Here is a 19,460-nt window from a genome sequence, read left to right as displayed (position 1 = left end):
TCCTCAAAGCAGTTCGGAAGAAATTCAAGTTGAAGTCAACAAAACGCTTAAATGAAATAGACTTTAAAGGGATCGTACAGTTTTGGTTGAGACCTTATTTCAGGTTTCAAACATTTTGGAGTGAGATAATGAGAAACCTCTTATGAAATATGAAAGAGCATGTAATTCTATGAGGAATTCAACATTTATTTGATGAAAATTGGTTATGAAATAGCTGAGATATTCAAAAAAGAGCGATTCTAATAAAGTGTGGGACCCACACTTTATTACGATCGCTTTTTTTTTTTACTTTGTTTTTGGATGTTCCAGTCATTCCAAACCCGATTTTCATCAAATAAACTTTGAATTCCTCTTTAAATGGTATGTTCTGTACTATATCATAAGTGTTTTCTTGGTATCTCGCAAAAAGTTAAAAGCCCAATTCTCATCTTCACCGATACCGTACCATCCCTTTAATTTCAATACACTTAGCATTCTTTCGTCTTGAACATAAAAGCTGAAATATGTGTATGGTATAAAATTGCAAAGTGACTAGCCATAAATGCTAATTGTCAGTGTGTCTCCACATTATTGTGTTTTTGTGTTTTTGTTTCTTGCCTAGGTCCAACTATTCATTGAGAAGCCCACATCTCTTCAGGCTTGTCTTTTGCGTGGGCCAATTGTTTTCCAATACACTGTACAACAATGATCTTCAATGAGAGGTTATTGTCATTAATATTGCACCTGCCCATTTCCGTTTTCCGCCTTAAGATAATATGTTTAGATATTTTGTATTATATGATTTTTTTTTTTTGTAATTGCTGTATCTGTTATTGGAAATAAAATTCGATATAGATTGAAGATTCATTGATTTGAGTGGCAATACCAGGACTTACAATGTTAACCTTTCCAAGCGTGTATCTACAACACAGTGATGTAATGATAATGAATTATAATGTCTTCTTTTTTCATGTCCTTGTTTTGAGCTCTGTTACGCGATGACGGTCATATACTTTGTATTCTATAGCTATACTTGATATCATATCTAGAGAAATATATTACATATGTTTAAAAAAACAAACAAACAACGAAACTAGTGCCGGACTAGGTCCGGAGTAAAGTATGTTCCTCGTCATCAGTGCATTGTGGATTCAAATTCACTATAATAATAAAGATATACCAGGAATATTGATAACATCAATTATAGCGATAGCGATTGTCATAACAACGATGATGATAACCAAAGGACTATACAATCACTTCATATAGAGCCATATACATAATAGGTGTTGATTTAGCGTTTTAGCTTTTACACCAATTGGAGGTATTCAAACAGCTTTACAACGTGTTATTGCATGTTAACATAATCACATCGGTAACTTGACACAAATCAATGCTTCCATAGCGCCCAGTTCACTTACGGGGGAACATTCAACCCAGGTTACTATTTTTCGATACCTACATGCTGTTGAATATCAATAGCATTTCAATTAGGTTGTCCCAAGATTGTCATATTCCTACCAAGCTCAGGTTTTATAATTATGGATAGAAAATGGTGTCGAAAGAACTCCTTTTATCGACCCAAGTTTAGCAAGGGATCCTAATTTATCACACAAGGTGATTCCAACGAGACGACAAAAACTGAACAGTCGGGGGAATTGCTACAATCGCTTCACTTTAAATAAGAATCATAATTATCTGGGAGAGTTTGGCCTAAAGAAGTGTGGCATGTAGGCCTACATTTTACACAGATACCAATAATCACTGAATACTAATATCTAACTATACCGGATTCCTTACGGGATAAATAACAAACTTCTATTCAGGTCTGTGGTTATACTATAACATAATTATTATCACAGTCTTTTCTTTCTCACTCCAGTTAAACAAACAATGACTTTCCCAGCTACAACAGATATCAGTTTTAGTTCTTGCGCACCACTGTACCCATCCTACTGTATACTAGTGTATATTACGTATATACATTGCGATTTGATTCACATTTAAACTTCGTTTTCTACTTGTCTACCAAAATCATGTAGGCTTTGTTCAAGTCGTCTCCAGCAACGTTCTTCATCCAAGTTGTTCCATTCTAGCGTGATCAAACGATCGACGAGAACCCTTATGGCCTCCGGAAGAGTCTCCAAGAGCACTGGATCGAGAAGTATTAGGATCAAACCAGTTTGCTTGATATGGGGTGGTCCAAGATCGTCTCGATGGAGGTAGTCGCATGCGACTTCCAGGGCCTGCCTACACCGGGCATCCAGAACAAAAGCCTCGCTGATTACGAACACGGCACACCTACTCGCCACGAGCGACTCTCGAAGACTGTTTAACCTCTTGGCACCGAGCCGGAAGTCGCGGATCAGCGGCAGGCAGAGTCGAAGGTTGTTCGGATGGTTTTCTAAGCGCGGACGAAGGTGATCGTCTACAAATTCCACTTCGTCATTGTGGTGGTAAACGAGGGCGTCATAAACAAGATGTTCTTCTTGCTCATCATTCCTATTCGGTCGAAGTAGACCGCGACCGGCGAATATGAATCCTCCTCTCATCAATCTAAGCCGTCGTAATCGTATGAATACGACCACGCCAAAAATGACAGCACCGACCGCCATAACACCTACTCCTGCGCCAATCGCTTGCACTGGTTTATTATTGTTCTGTATGAACAACGGAACGTTGATTTGTGTTGTTGTAAAGTTGAAATCAGTACAGACGTCCTGATATACACTTCCAAAAGGATCATTCCAGTATTGCAGTGGAGACTTACATTTGTACTCGCATTTTAGTTCAAATAACCAAAGATTCATATTTGGTGGTGAAAACAGGGGATAATCATACCAGCTCATCATACCACCGCACAAGCGTGAATCACAGTGGAAAGGGTTAGAGCAAAGTTTAATCTCAGACACGGAGTAATTAAACACGCATGCGTTGATAACATCGGAGTCTATCGTCGAAATTAGGTTGTCTTGCAGCGACAGACTGTGTAGATTCGGCATACCAAATAGGAAAAGAAGATCGCCAGTGTCGGAGATTTGGTTGAAACTGAGGTTGAGCTTATGCAAATGTTCGAGGACGTCGATGGCTCGTGGGATGTTTGGTAAGGAGTTGAAACTGAGGTCCAACTTTTCGAGTTGTGTGATATTATCGAAAGTGTGGTCGGGAATAGCCGTCAAGTTGTTACGATCCAGAGACAGAATATTTAACTTGACGAGTTCGACGAATGAATCAACGTGCAGACGGTAGATACCATTCCTTGACAGCCGCAGCGTGGATAGTTTAGAGAATCCGCGAAAGTCACCCTCTCGAATCTCAGTCAGCTCACTTTGAAAAGAAATTTCCAGTTCCCTCAAAAACCCTGCGATAGGGATCAACGCTTTCGTGGGAACTTCTCGAAGTCCGTTTCCAGTGAAGGTCAATGACCGGAGGTTTGACAAGCCATCCAGGAAGTCTTTCTCAATCGTCTCAAAAGTGCAGCCAGAAAATTCCAAACTGCGCACGTTGGGAAAGTGTTTTACCAGATCGAAAATCTTGTGGCCACGCCAAGGGCCCACTGCTCTCCAATGTATCACCTTACACTTCAACGGAGACTACGTCCGGTAACTCCGGGAAATTTCGAAAGGGTTCTGTTGCATTGAGGTTGCTAGTTTGGCAGAAGAGTACGTGTCTGCCCATTGTCCCAGTCACACCTGCAAACAGAACACTCGACCCCGTCCGACGTCCATTCATCCAGCTCTGATGATGACGACGACCATTGGCTCTTAGCTGAGGCTAGTAAAGGTGCCGCAATAAGCAGTATTAGAACTTATTATGCATCATAATCCATGTAGGATACCACGTGTGATACGGACGTTTGCCCGTGCAGTACATGCGCGTGTCATCCCACGGTACACTAGCAATGAAAGTAAACAGAAACGTCGAGAAATTTCACTTGTATGCGCTCGGGCATGACTTTGGTGAGCAGCTTTGGAATTCTTGTGGGAAGCGACAATAGACAACAAAAGGGGGAAGTATCCGCTCCCTTTATTGTGACACTTCGTGAAAATCAGTACGAGCAAGCGCCGTCAGTGGTCAGTCCAGGTTGAAATGTAGAGACACCTATTCTCGGGTAAACGATATGGATCAGCGTCAGGAACAAAAATCTCTGCTAGAAGAGAGCGCAATTAGTTGGGTTTATTTCGTAATTTACAGGTGCGAATTCAAAAGTGTTGTTGAAATGTAGGTCCGTCGTTTCCAGCTGAGCATCATCCGGGTGACGAGCCCTGTGTGTAGCTGCATTGAGAGGGGTGGCATGTCGGATTATTCAAGGATTCGTCCACATTATTACCATCATCTGTTTATCACAGTGTTTATGGAGGAGATAATTTGTGTTCGTTTGCATCATTCGTTTGTTGTGGCGGGTGTAATAGTGTGTGGAGCAAATAGCAAATAACGATTTTACAGTAACTTCATAGACAATAATGGCAGTAAAACCATGGGGGTGAGGTCCCGGGTCGGGATGAGGGTGGGAAAAACCCCCAAACAAATAATTATTATCTCTAAAAACTTATGAATCCCGTAAATGCCAAGACTTTTTTTTCGGGGTGGGGGGGGGGGGTTCCGCTCAAAGACTCATATCAAGGTATGTGCCTTTTGATCTTACTCGACCGCCGCCTCCTACCCCCCCCCCCCCCCCAAGTATTTGGGGTGGTTATACGCCCTCTCCCGGTAAAGGTAGTGTATACGCCGAACAGTGTATACGCCGAATATTTCGCGAGGTTTTTATTTTCGCGAATTTCGTGAGTCGGGTGCATTCGCGAAATTAAAGACAGGCGGAAATATTGACTCTGATCCCGATTTGAATGTGACGTACGCATATACTTTTCTCCCTTCAGTACAGGACTTCACAATCGCGAATTTAACCACTCCGAAATCATCGGGAAGTCCCGATTCGCGAAAATTTAGACTAGCGAAATATATGGCGTACACAGTAGTGTAAACAACCAGTGGTTGGTCTTTCAATGTTAGTCTGTCAGTGCGTACATCCTGCCAAGCAATGTGGCAGTCAAAAGTTAGAAGGTTGATCCAGATATTGTTTTAATGGGCAAATCATTAAAACCGTAAGCACATTGTGGTTGTCTTTTCAAGTAAATGCAATTCTAATGTCATATTCAAAGTCACTCTAAACGTGTAAACTTACGTGTAGATTAACAAAAAAAAAAAGAAAGAAGAATAAACCTAATCAAAATTGGACGTAAAATAAGACATAGCAATGTGTTGCTTGAAGAATTGCATGGTGAAGTAAATGATGGAAAAAGGTTTGCGTTGATTTAATATGCATGTTTCAAAGAGTAATATCATTGGTCCCATTCTTATCATATGAATTAGCTGAAACCTACACTGCATTGTTTAAAAGATGTAGATTAATAGCATGAGCTCAAAGCGGCACACCTTTTTGTTATATCTTCTATCGCGTTTGTTTCATATCTTTTCATATCTATCTGCTCATATAACTTATTAAAATTTTGCGAAATAAGGAAGAGATACGATTTTAGTAGAGAGGGTTATTTTTTTTTATAATGAAAGCATTGTATAAAATAAGACAATGACAAGGAAATATTTCTCTCTAAGTCTGCTCAAGACAACTCAGACACGTGAATCTACAGATCTTTGTTACTTGTTTAAGTTTGGTTCACCAGATAGAATGCACAGAATATCACACAGACACACATACAGGCATATCCACATGCCCGTTATGCACGTATTAATGTATGCACACATGTTTTATAATGTATGTGTTGACATTTCACCATTTGTCTACATACAGAAAATGCATTACCATTTTATGTCATAGGTGCCTATACTAGTAAATGATATGTAAATGTATGTATATCTATAATGTATACTATAATATATAATTACATAAATACACACATATATATATATATATATATATATATACATGTATATATATATATATATATATATATGTGTGTGTGTGTGTGTGTGTGTGTGCGTGTGTGTGCATGCCATATCTGTTGAGCGCAACAGCTCCTCAAAGCAGTTTCGGAAGAAATTCAAGTTAAAGTCAGTTATACGCTTAAATGAAATTGACTTTACTTTCAATACAGTTAGCATTCTTTCGTCTTGAACATACAAGCTGAAATATCATGTACAGTATAGAATTTCGAAGTGACTAGCCATAAATGCTAATTGTCAGTGTGCCTTCACACGCGTGTGTGTGTTTGCGTATGTTTTAGTTTCTATGTTCTTCAATCATGACATTTTTTTCATTGCCTATAAGATCATAGGTCCAATTAATTGAGTAGCGTACATCTCTTCAGGCTTGTCTTTTGCTTGGGCCACTCTTTTTTTTTTCCAATACTCTGTATAACAATGATCTTCAACGAGAGTTATCATATTGTCATTAATATTGCACCTGCTCATTTCCGTTTTCCGCCTTAATGTGTTTATATATTTTGTGTTATATGATTTTTATGTTATTTATTGTATCCATTATTTGAAATATAATTCGATTTAGATTGAAGATTCATTGATTTGAGTGGCAATACCAGGACTTACAATGTTAACATCTACAAGGGCGTATCTTCAACACAGTTGTAGTATATTATGTAATCAGGCTAGACTCGGACCAGACAGGCTGTCTGAGCTCTGTCGGCCAGAGGGCTTAATATCACATCACTCGTATATCGGAGGGATTAAAGAGACAGGTGTCCTCACATCATGGTGGACCACCATACTGGTAGTAGCAATGTACCGATGTATTTATGACCAGGCAGTCCAGTGTTTTGGCCAGTCTGTCTCGAGCGTTGGCTGAATGCAGCTCTTCCAATAAAGTCAATCTCTCTCTTAACTCCGAGTGTGTCGATCGTGTTCTATTTGATTGTGCTCATAGCAGGTCACTTCACTGGCGACGAGGATATTTTTCGAATGCACCTATACATGTACTGTATAGGATGGCTCTCATCGGGAAAATTGAGGAGTTTCTGGAGGGGAGAGAGGAATGGTCGCAGTACGTCGAACGGCTGGACCTCTATTTTAAAGCCAATGACATTACATCTGAGGGCAAAAAGCAGGCGACACTGCTCACAGTCATTGGGCCTTCGTCATACAAATTGCTACGGAACCTGGTGGCCCCAACCAAGCCCTCTGCCATGAAGTATGACGATCTCGTGGCAGCGATGAACGCACATCATTGCCCGATTCCAAGCGAAATAGTGCAAAGATGTAAATTCAACAGCCGGTTTCGCATGGATAATGAAACGATAGCGGGCTACATGGCATCACTTCGTTCTCTAGCAGAGTTTTGCAATTTCGGGACGTCGCTTGATGTAATGCTACGTGATCGCCTGGTTTGCGGCGTGCGGGATGACCGCATCCAACGTCGGCTTCTTGCGGAGAAGAGCTTAAATCTCGGGAAGGCGGTGGAAATCGCCACCAGCATCGAAATGGCTGCCAATAATGTTCGGGACCTCCAGACGGCGCAAGCTCCAAGGGAGGAAGTACACCAAATGGCTTCCTCGCCTCAGCCGAAACAAGCCAGGGCCAGAACGTGCTTCCGGTGTGGAAAGGGCGGACACACATCTGACAAGTGCAGGTTCAAGGACAGCAATTGCCATCATTGCCAAAAAAGGGGACACATTAGCAGCGTGTGTCTAAGCAAAAGACGCGGAATACCGCCCAAGAGCAGTGGCCAGGTGAAAGCGTTAAAAGCGGACGACGATGACGCCGGCACGGAATCGGCGGACGAGAGTTCAGCTCCACCACCAGCGGAGTACGGCAATCTCAGGCTGTATCGAGTGGACGGCAAGTCAAATGTGCCCCCACTGAAAGTAAAAGTCAATATTGACAGCCAAGAGGTCGGAATGGAAATCGACACCAGTGCATCTATTTCGCTCATGTCGGAGACGACATTCCGGACATATTGGCCTAAACGACGACTAAGCCCAACAACTATGAAGCTGCGGACTTATACCAACCACGAATTGGAAGTCGTGGGCATGGTCGAGGTGCACGTCGCTCACAATGGCCAGGTGAAAACGCTCCCGCTCATCGTGGTCAAAGAAGATGGTCCCAGCCTCCTTGGTAGAAGTTGGCTGCATGAGCTGAGGCTGGATTGGGCAAGTGTGCATAACATGAACGCCGCAGCCACAACCGACGTCAACGACATCCTGCAACGTCACGACGCGGTATTTCGTGAGGAATTGGGCAAGTTCACAAGTCTGCAAGCCACGCTTCACGTGAACAAGGATGCAGCGCCCCGCTTTTGCAAAGCACGGGTGGTGCCGTATGCGATGCGGGACCTGGTGGAGAAGGAGTTGGAGAAATTGCAGCACGATGGGGTAATCGAACCAGTCCAGTTTTCGGAATGGGCGGCACCCATAGTGCCCGTGATGAAAGCTGATAAGCAGTCAGTTCGTATCTGTGGTGACTTTAAAATGACAGTCAATCGCGTAGCGAAATTAGACAAGTACCCACTCCCGAGAATTGAGGACCTGTTCGCATCACTTGCAGGGGGACAAAAGTTCTCGAAGCTGGATTTGTCCCAAGCGTATCAGCAGATCGAGCTCGACGATGACTCACGCCAGTACGTAGTGATCAACACACATAAGGGGCTATATCGCTACAACAGGCTCCCGTTTGGGGTGTCGTCCGCCCCAGCCATATTTCAACGGGTAATGGAGAATTTGCTACGCGATATTCCCCACGTCACGGTATACCTCGATGACATCCTCATCACCGGGGTCAATGACCACGACCATCTTTCGACAATCGACATGGTGCTCGGGCGGCTGGAGGAGTCTGGGCTGCGCTTGAAGCGAAGCAAGTGCAAGTTCATGCAGCCGTCGGTTGAGTATTTGGGTCACACCATCGACGAGCAAGGCCTGCATCCGACTTCGGGTAAAGTTACAGCGATCACGAATGCCCCTGCACCCCGCAACGTCACTGAACTGCGAGCCTATCTGGGGCTGCTCACATACTACGGCAAATTTCTCCCGAATTTGTCGACCACGCTAGCACCTGTGTACGCCCTCCTCAAGAAAGGGACACCGTGGAAATGGAGCTCAGCTCAGCAAACGGCATTCGACTCGTCCAAGAAGCTGCTGTTATCATCACAAGTTTTGGTACATTATGATCCAAGCCGAGAGCTGGTCGTGTCCTGTGATGCCTCGCAATACGGCATCGGCGCGGTGATCGCGCATCGCATGGAAGACGGGTCAGAAAAGCCGATTGCGTTCGCCTCGCGAACACTTGCGGAAGCCGAGAAGAAATATTCGCAAATCGAGAAGGAAGGTTTAGCTTGTGTGTTTGGGGTAACACGCTTCCATTCTTACCTGCATGGGCGCCACTTCACGCTCGTCACCGATCACAAGCCCCTCCTCGGCCTGTTCAACGAGGACCGCCCTATCCCTGCTCAAGCATCAGCTCGCATTCAGCGTTGGGCCCTCACTCTCGCGAGCTATGAGTATACACTCCGTTTCAAACCGACAGGATTACACGCTAATGCCGATGCTCTCAGTCGTCTACCACTCGCCGATGTGCCGCCCACGGTGCCGTTGCCGGCGGAAACAGTGCTCCTCCTCGACACGCTTGAATCATCGCCCATCACTACAGCCGATATTCGGAAGTGGACGCGCCGTGACCCGGTCTTGTCTCGCGTGTTAACCTACGTAGAGCGCGGTTGGCCTGAGCAGCGAGAGGAAGTCGATGTCGACATGAAGCCGTATCATGTGCGCCGCGATGAGCTATCAATGCTAGATGAGTGTGTGCTCTGGGGAAATCGTGTGATCGTTCCTAGGCAGGGAAGGAAGCAAGTGTTGGAGACGCTCCACGCGGGACATCCAGGCGTGTCTCGGATGAAAAGTTTCGCGAGAGCGTTTGTGTGGTGGCCAAAAATGGATCACGACATCGAAAGTACATCGAAATCGTGTAGCAATTGCCAGGAAAATCAGCCAATGCCGGCACCCACACCGCTTCATCCATGGCAGTGGCCAAATCGTCCATGGTCACGCCTGCACATTGACCACGCTGGGCCGTTCATGGGGAAATATTTCCTCATCGTGGTCGATGCGTACTCCAAATGGCTTGAAGTGATCCCAGTTGGTTCGACGACGACAGCGTCGACAATCGCGAAGTTACGGCTACTTTTCGCAACGCACGGATTGCCAGATAAAGTAGTCTCCGACAATGGTCCCGCCTTCGCTAGCGCGGAGTTCAGCGTCTTCTTGAAGAAAAATGGAATCGCACACGCGAAGTCGGCCCCATATCACCCAGCGTCTAACGGCCTAGCAGAACGTGCCGTTCGCACATTCAAAGACGCGATGAAGCGCACGGGAGATAGTTCGTTGGAAACAAATATCGCGAGATTTCTTCTGCAATATCGCACAACTCCACACTCGACGACAGGAATCTCGCCCGCTGAAATGCTAATGGGTCGTCGTCTGACGACCGCACTCGATCGTTTGAGACCCGATATCGCGTCACGCGTGCATGATCGTCAGGAAAAGCAAAAGCTAATGCATGACAGCAGCTCGAAGTCGCGTACCTTTGCTGTGGGAGACAAAGTGTATGCCAAAAACTTCACCTCGAAATCTCCCAAGTGGTGGAGTGGAGAAATCGTTTCGCAGAATGGGCCGGTTTCATTCGAAGTCGCTATCGCCGACAACAGCGGTCGGGCAATTAAACGTCACGCGGACCACATTCGCAAGCGTTACAATTCTACGATATCGCCCTCGAGTGGCGGTACATCTCGACTGACGAATACCGCACGCGACATCACCAGCGATGAAGGACTAGATATCCAAGGAAGTGTAGACGCGACCGCGACGACCGACCCACCAGCGGAGCTACCACCCCCGGTCATGTCGCAGAACGACAGCGAGCTCCAACGGCAAGACCAGTTAGCGCCGAACCGTAAAACCTACCCGATCAGGCAGCGGAATCCACCTGACCGATATGGATTTCCATAATGCCGACAAACTTGGTAGATGACACTGTGTTATATCAGTTGAGTTGTTGTTGTTTTTTCTTTCCTTATGTGTTTTTTGTTGTCTGTATCCCTACACAGAAACGAAGAGTAATATCTAGGCATGCCTTCATTTATACTGTAAAAGTTCGGGGTAGTATAATCCCAAATGCAGCGAGTATGTTGAAAAATTTACTTGAAAATCGGCATTTCATGTCAAGTTCATGTTTGTTTTAACTTATTCGTCCATAGTCAGGAACATTGAAACATTAGAACAATGCCTTCAACCCCACCCCTTCGTTCTGGAATTCTGGGCGAGTTTATTGTCAAGGTGTACTTAATTGGCAACTACATTTTTGTACACAGTTTGGGGTTTTAGTTTCGTTGTGTGTATACATGTCGTGAGTGTGATGGTTTGGAAGTTATATTCTCTCCCTCATCATCTCTTCAGATGCTATGATTATTATCATTATTATTTGGTATGTTTCGTTCATTCACACAATTGTTAGGTGATGCTATCCTTATTTGGTTTGTTTGGGCAAATGTCTGACAATTTTGTTTTGTTTTGACTTTCTTCCGTATATTAATTTTGGCATTGTTAATTCCAAGTCAGTTTAAAAGGGTGACCATATTTTGCATAATACATGTATTTTAATTCCAGGGGTATGCTGACCAAACTTTCTGTGTTTGTGAGGGTCGCAATGGTCACCATCATTTGACGATAGAGTATAGCTTAAGTGAACATGTGTCTCAAAGGACGCTAACTCCATTGTACATTATGTAAATGTTAGTAACAAGCGTAGTCAAATGCTTGTTTATTTCCTGTGTTGTCATGCTCTTATTCACAACAACGACAATAAGGCCGCTTACACCCTATAAGCGAATAGTCCGTGCATGGCTGCTCATGTAGAATGTTGTCCTGGGAAACTTTGTTCATGTACTATCTGTTAATATGTTCTGAATGTTTCTTTTGTTTATTTTTGTTTTGTTTCATGTTTGTAATGTCTAGGATATGTACCCCATATTCTTTACCTGGTCGAATGATAAGTAATACCTATATAATGATAATATTTTGTGAGTTTTTTTTTGTGTGTTTTTCATTTAGTACTTTATTCAGGTTATTTGGCTATGTGAATGCAGTGTTAATGATATAACTGTTGAAGACTGACGTTTTCCAACTTTTGCTAGCTCCTAGAAACTCGTTCTATTTTGATGCAGTTGCAAGTTATCACTTTAATGGAGGTTGTAATCTAAGGAGGGAGGAATGTAGTATATTATGTAATCAGGCTAGACTCGGACCAGACAGGCTGTCTGAGCTCTGTCGGCCAGAGGGCTTAATATCACATCACTCGTATATCGGAGGGATTAAAGAGACAGGTGTCCTCACATCATGGTGGACCACCATACTGGTAGTAGCAATGTACCGATGTATTTATGACCAGGCAGTCCAGTGTTTTGGCCAGTCTGTCTCGAGCGTTGGCTGAATGCAGCTCTTCCAATAAAGTCAATCTCTCTCTTAACTCCGAGTGTGTCGATCGTGTTCTATTTGATTGTGCTCATAGCAGGTCACTTCAACAGTGATGTAAATATATAATAATAAATTAAAATGTGTTTTTTTTTTCATTTCCTCGTTTAACTTCTGTTACGCGATGGCGGCCAGATATGGCGGTCTTTGTATTCTACTTGGTCATGTTGGTATTATATCTAGAGATATTTTTGTACATAATTATGTTTAAAAAACATCAAAACAAACTAGAACCTGGCTAGGTCCGGAGTAAATGTTCCTCGTCATCAGTGCATTGTGGATTCAAATTCACTATGATAATAAAGATATACCAGGAATATTGATAACATCAATTATAGCGGTAGCGATTGTCATAACAACGATGGTGATAACCAAAGGACTATACAATCACTTCATATACAGCCATATACATAATTATATGTTGTTTTAGCGTTTTAGCTTTTACACCAATTGGAGGTATTCAAACAGCTTTACAACGTATTATTCTATGATAACATAATCACATCGGTAACTGGATACAAATCAATGCTGCCATAGCGCCCAGTTCACTTACGGGGGAACATTCAACCCAGGTTACTTTTTTGTGATACCTACATGCTGTTATATATCAATAGCATTTCAGGTAGGTTGTCCCAAGATTGTCATAATCCTACCAAGCTCAGGTTTTATAATCATGGATAGAAAATGGTGTCGAAAGAACTCATTTTATCGATCCGAGTTTAGCAAGGGATCCTAATTTACCACACAAGGTGATTCCAACGAGACAACACAAACTGAACAGTTGGAGGAATTGCTACAATCGCTTCACTTTACATAAGAATCATATCTGGGAGAGTTTGGCCTAAAGAAGTGTGGCATGTAGTCCTACATTTTACACAGATACCAATAATCACTGAATACTAATATCCAACTATACCGGATTCCTTACGGAATAAATAACAGACTTCTATTCAGGTCTGTGGTTATAATATAACATAATTATTATCACAGTCCTTTTTTTTTCTCACTCCAGTTAAACAAACAATGACTTTCCCAACTACAACAGATATCAGTTTTAGTTCTTGCGCACCACTGTACCCATCCTACTGTATACTAGTGTATATTACGTATATACATTGTGATTTGATTCACATTTAAACTTCGTTTTCTACTTGTCTACCAAAATCATGTAGGCTTTGTTCAAGTCGTCTCCAGCAACATTCTTCATCCAAGTTGTTCCATTCTAGCGTGATCAAACGATCGACTAGAACCCTTATGGCCTCTGGAAGAGTCTCCAAGAGCACTGGATCGAGAAGTATCAGGATCAAACCAGTTTGCTTGATATGGGGCGGTCCAAGATCGTCTCGATGGAGGTAGTCACATGCGACTTCCAGGGCCTGCCTACACCGGGCATCCAGAACAAAAGCCTCGCTGATTACGAACACGGCACACCTACTCGCCACGAGTGACTCTCGAAGACTGTTTAACCTCTTGGCACCAAGTCGGAAGTCGCGAATCAGCGGCAGGCAGAGTCGAATATTATTCGGATGGTTTTCTAAACGCGGACGAAGGCGATCGTCTACAAATTCCACTTCGTCATTGTGATGGTAAACGAGGGCGTCATAAACAAGATGTTCTTCTTGCCCGTCATTCCTATTCGGTCGAAGTAGACCTCGACCGGCGAATATGAATCCTCCTCTCATCAATCTAAGCCGTCGTAATCGTATGAATACGACCACGCCAAAAATGACAACAGCGAGCGCCAAAACACCGACCCCTGCACCAATCGCGCGAATTCGGTTATTGTTGCTCTTTACAAGCAACGGAACACTAGTTTGTGTTGTTGTAAAGTTGAAATCAGTACGGTTGCTGTTGTTAACACAAACGTCCTGATATACACTTCCGAAAGGCTCATCCCAGTATTGCAGTGGAGACGTACATTTGTACTCGCATTTTAGTTCAAATAACCAAAGATTCATATATGGTGGTGAAAACAGGGGATAATCATACCAGCTCAAGATACCATCGCACAAGCGTGAATCACAGTGGAAAGGGTTAGAGCAGAGTTTAAGCTCAGACACGGAGTAATTAAACACGATTGCGTTGATAACATCAGAGTCTATCGTCGAAATCAAGTTGTATTGCAGCGACAGACTGTATAGATACGGCATACCAAATATGAAAAGGAGATCGCCAGTGTCGGAGATTTGGTTGAAACTAAGGTCGAGCTTATGCAAATTTTTGAGGACGTCGATGGCTCGTGGGATCTTTGGTAGTGAGTTGAAACTGAGGTCCAACGTTTCGAGTTTTGTGAGAGTATCGAAAGAGTGGTTAGGAATATCAGTCAAGTTGTTACGATCCAGAGACAGAATATTCAACTCGATGAGTTCGACGAATGAATTAACGTGCAGATGGTAGATACCATTTCTTGAAAGTCTCAGTGTGGATTGATTAGAGAATCCGCGAAAGTCACCCTGTCGAATCTCAGTCAGCTCACTTTGAAAAGAAATTTCCAGTTCCCTCAAAAACCCTGCGACAGGGGCCAACGCTTCCGCGGGAACTTCTCGAAGTCGGTTTCCAGTGAAGGTCAATGACCGGAGGCTTGACAGACCATCCAGGAATCCTTTCCCAATCGTCTCAAAAGTGCAGTCAGAGAATTCCAAACTGCGCACGTTGGGAAAGTGTTTTACCAGATCGCCATTCTGCGGCAACGCCAAAGGCCCACTGCTCTCCAATGTATCACCGTACACTTCAACGGAGACAACGTCCGGTAACTCCGGGAAATTTCGAAAGGGTTCTGTTGCATTGAGGTTGCTAGTTTGGCAGAAGAGTGTCTGCCCATTGTCCCAGTCACACCTGCAAACAGAACACTCGACCCCGTCCGACGTCCGTTCATCCAGCTCTGATGACGACCATTGGCAGTTCGTCGGGGCTAATGAAAAAGCCGCAATAAGCAACATTAGAACTTGTTGATTCTGCATCCTGACACACGAGTAATGCGCTATTATACTGACGTTTACCCGTGCATTGTTAACGCGTGTCATCCCTCGTACACTAGAAATGAAAGCAAATCGAAATGTCGCGATATTTCACCTCTATACGCTCATGCATGACTTCATTGAGCGGCTTTGGAATTCTTCTGGGAAGCGACAATAGACAACAAAAAAGGGGACGCATCGGCTCTCTTTATTGTGACACTTCGTGAAAATAACGAGTAAGAGCCGTCAGTGGTTAGTCTAGATTGCAATGTAGAGACACCTATTTTCGGGTATACGATAAATATGTATCAACGGTCACACCACGTCTCGAACAAAAGCAAAAATCTCTCCTAGAAGAGCATAATAAGCAACTCACTTTGGGTTTGCTTTGTAACGACAGGTGAACATTTAAAGGGGATGGCTAGAAACCGATCAGTGGGAATCAGTGGGGATGCTGAGGGATGATTGTTCCAATCCTTATGGGATTCATTTAAGAGTACATTATGTATCTACTGTTGTGTGAAAATTATTTGCTTCAGAACGGTCTCATATTCAAGTAATGTGCACATTAATTCCCCGTCACTGACCAGGCACGCTAACCTGGAAACATTAAACTGCACATTACTTGAATATGAGACCCTTCTGAAGCAAATAATTTTCACACAACAATAGATATATAATGTACTCTTAAATGAATCCCACAAGGATTGGAACAATCATCCCCCAGCATTCCCACTGATTCCCACTGATCAGTTACTAGACATCCCCTTTAAAGAACAATTCCACCCTCATAGACATGTGGAATGAGTGAGTGCAGCAATATAAGTAGAACACATCATTGTAAATTTGAGGAAAATCGGATAATCCATTCAAAAGTTATTAATTTTTTGAAGTTTCTTCGCAGTCACTGCTGGTTGCTTGAAGGTTTGCATGGTGAAGTAAATGATGGAGAAAGGTTTGCCGTGATTAAATATGCATATATTATTTCAAAGAGTAATATCATTGGTCCCATTCTTATCATCTGAATTAGCTGAAACCTATACACTGTATTGTTTAAAAGATATACATTAATAGAATGAGCTGAAAGCGGCACACATTTTATGTTATATTCTCTATAACGTTTCTTACATAAAAACGATTATCTTTTCATATCTATCTGCTCAAGTAACTTATTAAAATTTTGCGAAATAAGGAAAAGATACGATGTAAATAGGGAGGGTTATTTTTTTTTTCAAATGAAAGCAATGCGTAAAATAAGAAAATGGCAAAGAAATATCTCTCTCTAAGTCTGCTCAAGACAACTCAGACACATGAATTTACAGATCTTTGCTACTTGACTAAGTTTGGTTCACCAGGTAGAATGCACAGAATATCACACAGACACACATACATGCATATTCACGCGCCCGTTATGCGCGTAGGTATGCACACATGTTTTGTAATGTATGTGTTGACATTTCACCAATTGGCTACATAGAGAAAATGCATTACCATTTTATTTCATATGTGCCTATACTTGTTAATTTATATATACATATATTCATAATGTACACTATAATGATTATATGAATATATAATATGTATATGTGTGTGTGTTTGTGTGTGTGCGCGCGTGTATGCATATCATATCTGTTGAGTGCAACAGCTCCTCAAAGTAGTTCGAAAGACATTCAAATTAAAGTCAATTATACGCTTAAAATAATGAAATAGACTTTAATTTCAATAGAGTCAGTATTCTTTCGTCTTGAACATAAAAAACTGAAATATTATCTATTTAAATTTATTTATATTTCAAAGTGACTAGGTATAAATGGTAATTGCCAGTGTGTCTGCACACGCGTGTGTGTTTTTGTGTCATTTTTTTTTCTTGCTAGGTCCAATTCATTGAGTGGCCCACATCTCTTCAGGCTTGTCTTTTGCGTGGGCCACTCTTTTTTTCAGATACACTGTATAACAATGATCTTCAACGAGAGTTATCATAATGTCCTTAATATTGCACCTGCTCATTTCCGTTTTCCACCTTTAAATCATATGTTTATATATTTTGTATAATATGATTTTTTTAATGGTATTTGCTGTATTTATTATTGGAAATAATATAATTCAATTTTGATTGAAGATTCATCATGATTTTAGTGGAAATACCAGGACTTGCAATGTTAACCTTTACAAGCGTGTATCTGCAACACAATGATGTTAATATAATTATGATAATAAATTATAATGTCTTCTTTTTATGTCATTGTTTAAGCTCTGTTACGCAATGGCGTTCGTATACCAGATGTAGATATCTAGATATATATATATTACATATGTTTAAAAACAAACAAACGAACTAACAAACAAACGAAACTAGCACCGTGTCACGTGAGCGGACTTGATACTCAATAACACTCGTGCCATTCACTTTTATGTACACTTTATTAAAACAATTTGTGAAGTATTTACAGAACTGAAATCAAAGCGCTGAAACCAACGTAAAATACAAAGCCAAAATTCTGAGTGAGATAAATTAAATTATAACATCACCTATGTTCCACAACTGTGTGAATGGGACCCTGGCTTGGTCCGGTTTCACTTGTGATTTCGACTTAACACTTGTTCAGAATGATTATAACAACTTCACTATCAAATCACTATCACTGTCAATATCACTATCTGCTATCAAACACTGCACTATTATATCCACATCACTATTACTATCCCTATCAAACGCAACACTATTAGGTTCACACCACCGTAGGTCTGATCCTGAGATGACCATGCAGCCCGCATCACGCACGACGGTTTACCGCGGTTATAACATTCGTCGGCTACTACACTGCTTCCATAAACATCAGGGTTCTGTACTAACCCACAATATTATGGAATTACCAATATTTGAATTGTTTTCACATATATTCACAATATTCTTCTCACAGTTACAGCTACATCTTCGCGTCATTACAAATCATGTCTATAGGGGTGTCATGTACCCGCCCGGTTCATCGCTCACCTGCGTGATCCACAGAGTCACAAAGTAATTGTCAACAAAATAATCAATGTTCGCTTCCAGAACATAACCTCGTGGGTGGAGCGTCCTTGGATGTGAGGTTGCGAGGTTGAGGTGGAACGCACTCTCTCTGTTCCAGCTCCAAAATGTCGCGAGGGACCCGCGTTCCGTATTCACTGGCGTCCAAAGGTTCTCCCTAGCAAGGGGCGGACACAGCTGTCGCTCTGCTGGGCATGCGTCGGCCTGGGAGTAGACTCGACCTCGGCGCCATCTACAAAATTATTTAAATGCGACATATACCAATGGGGTGTGTTCTAATCACACACACAAAAGGTTATCAGCTTAAAATCCTGACGTTACAGTAAAATTTTAGAACTGCGTTTTTATCGAATTAACATACAAAATTCACATAATGAAATGTTTCAAACATTGAAAATATAACAGTGCATACCTTGTCAAACATCACCGCATCATTTTCAAAAGCTGTACACTTTATCACTATTTTACAGAGTTTTCCGGGCTACATGTGGTGCCCTGAAGTACATTCACATCTTTATACACGACAAAAAAAAATCAACAAATATGAACAAAATGCCTCTTCGCCTTGTCTGCTGTAAAGCTGCAAGGGCTGTTGAAGTACGACTTCTGGCAGCAAACAAAATCTGAACTCTGGTTGAACAGTATACCGGCTGACGGTAAGGTGGACGGCTCCTGGCCGCAAACGAAATTAAGCTCCAAAAAAAATTATCTTGCCAACTGGCGTCTTGGTGTGGCAGGTAGGTTTAATGCCACGGAGCGAAATCAGTGTGTTCTCGATGAAATCAAAGTGGTATCTGCCACGAAAAGATCCAACTCTGCAGTTAAATTGCTACTCGGCTACGGCACTCTTTTTCGAGGCATTTTAAATATTTGGTACAACTAAAAAGACTTGAACGAAACACCTATACAACACAATCCCGGAACTGGAGCTATTTCCTGTCTTTTCTTTCTACACCTAGGTATTGTAATTGACATGCAAAAAAATTAACTGTCTCGGTC

General features: G+C 42.3%; 1 protein-coding gene across 1 annotated transcript; it reads right to left on the bottom strand.

Moving 5' to 3' along the window:
- Positions 1–1,982: 1,982 nt before the first annotated feature.
- Positions 1,983–6,707, bottom strand: LOC139712115 (uncharacterized). Its single transcript, XM_071623951.1, has 2 exons — positions 6,703–6,707; positions 1,983–3,474 (listed from the first exon to the last, which is right to left on the bottom strand). The coding sequence occupies exons 1-2, from the start codon at positions 6,705–6,707 to the stop codon at positions 1,983–1,985; spliced, it is 1,497 nt and encodes a 498-aa protein (XP_071480052.1).
- Positions 6,708–19,460: the final 12,753 nt, after the last annotated feature.

The sequence above is a fragment of the Diadema antillarum genome, unplaced genomic scaffold, assembly GCF_040938485.1.
Source record: "Diadema antillarum isolate AM-2024a unplaced genomic scaffold, OU_Dant_1.0 seq00001760_RagTag, whole genome shotgun sequence".
In the NCBI taxonomy this organism is placed as follows: Eukaryota; Metazoa; Echinodermata; class Echinoidea; order Diadematoida; family Diadematidae; genus Diadema; species Diadema antillarum.
Note: the sequence above shows the minus strand (reverse complement) of the source record. Positions and strands in the feature narration are given on the sequence as shown.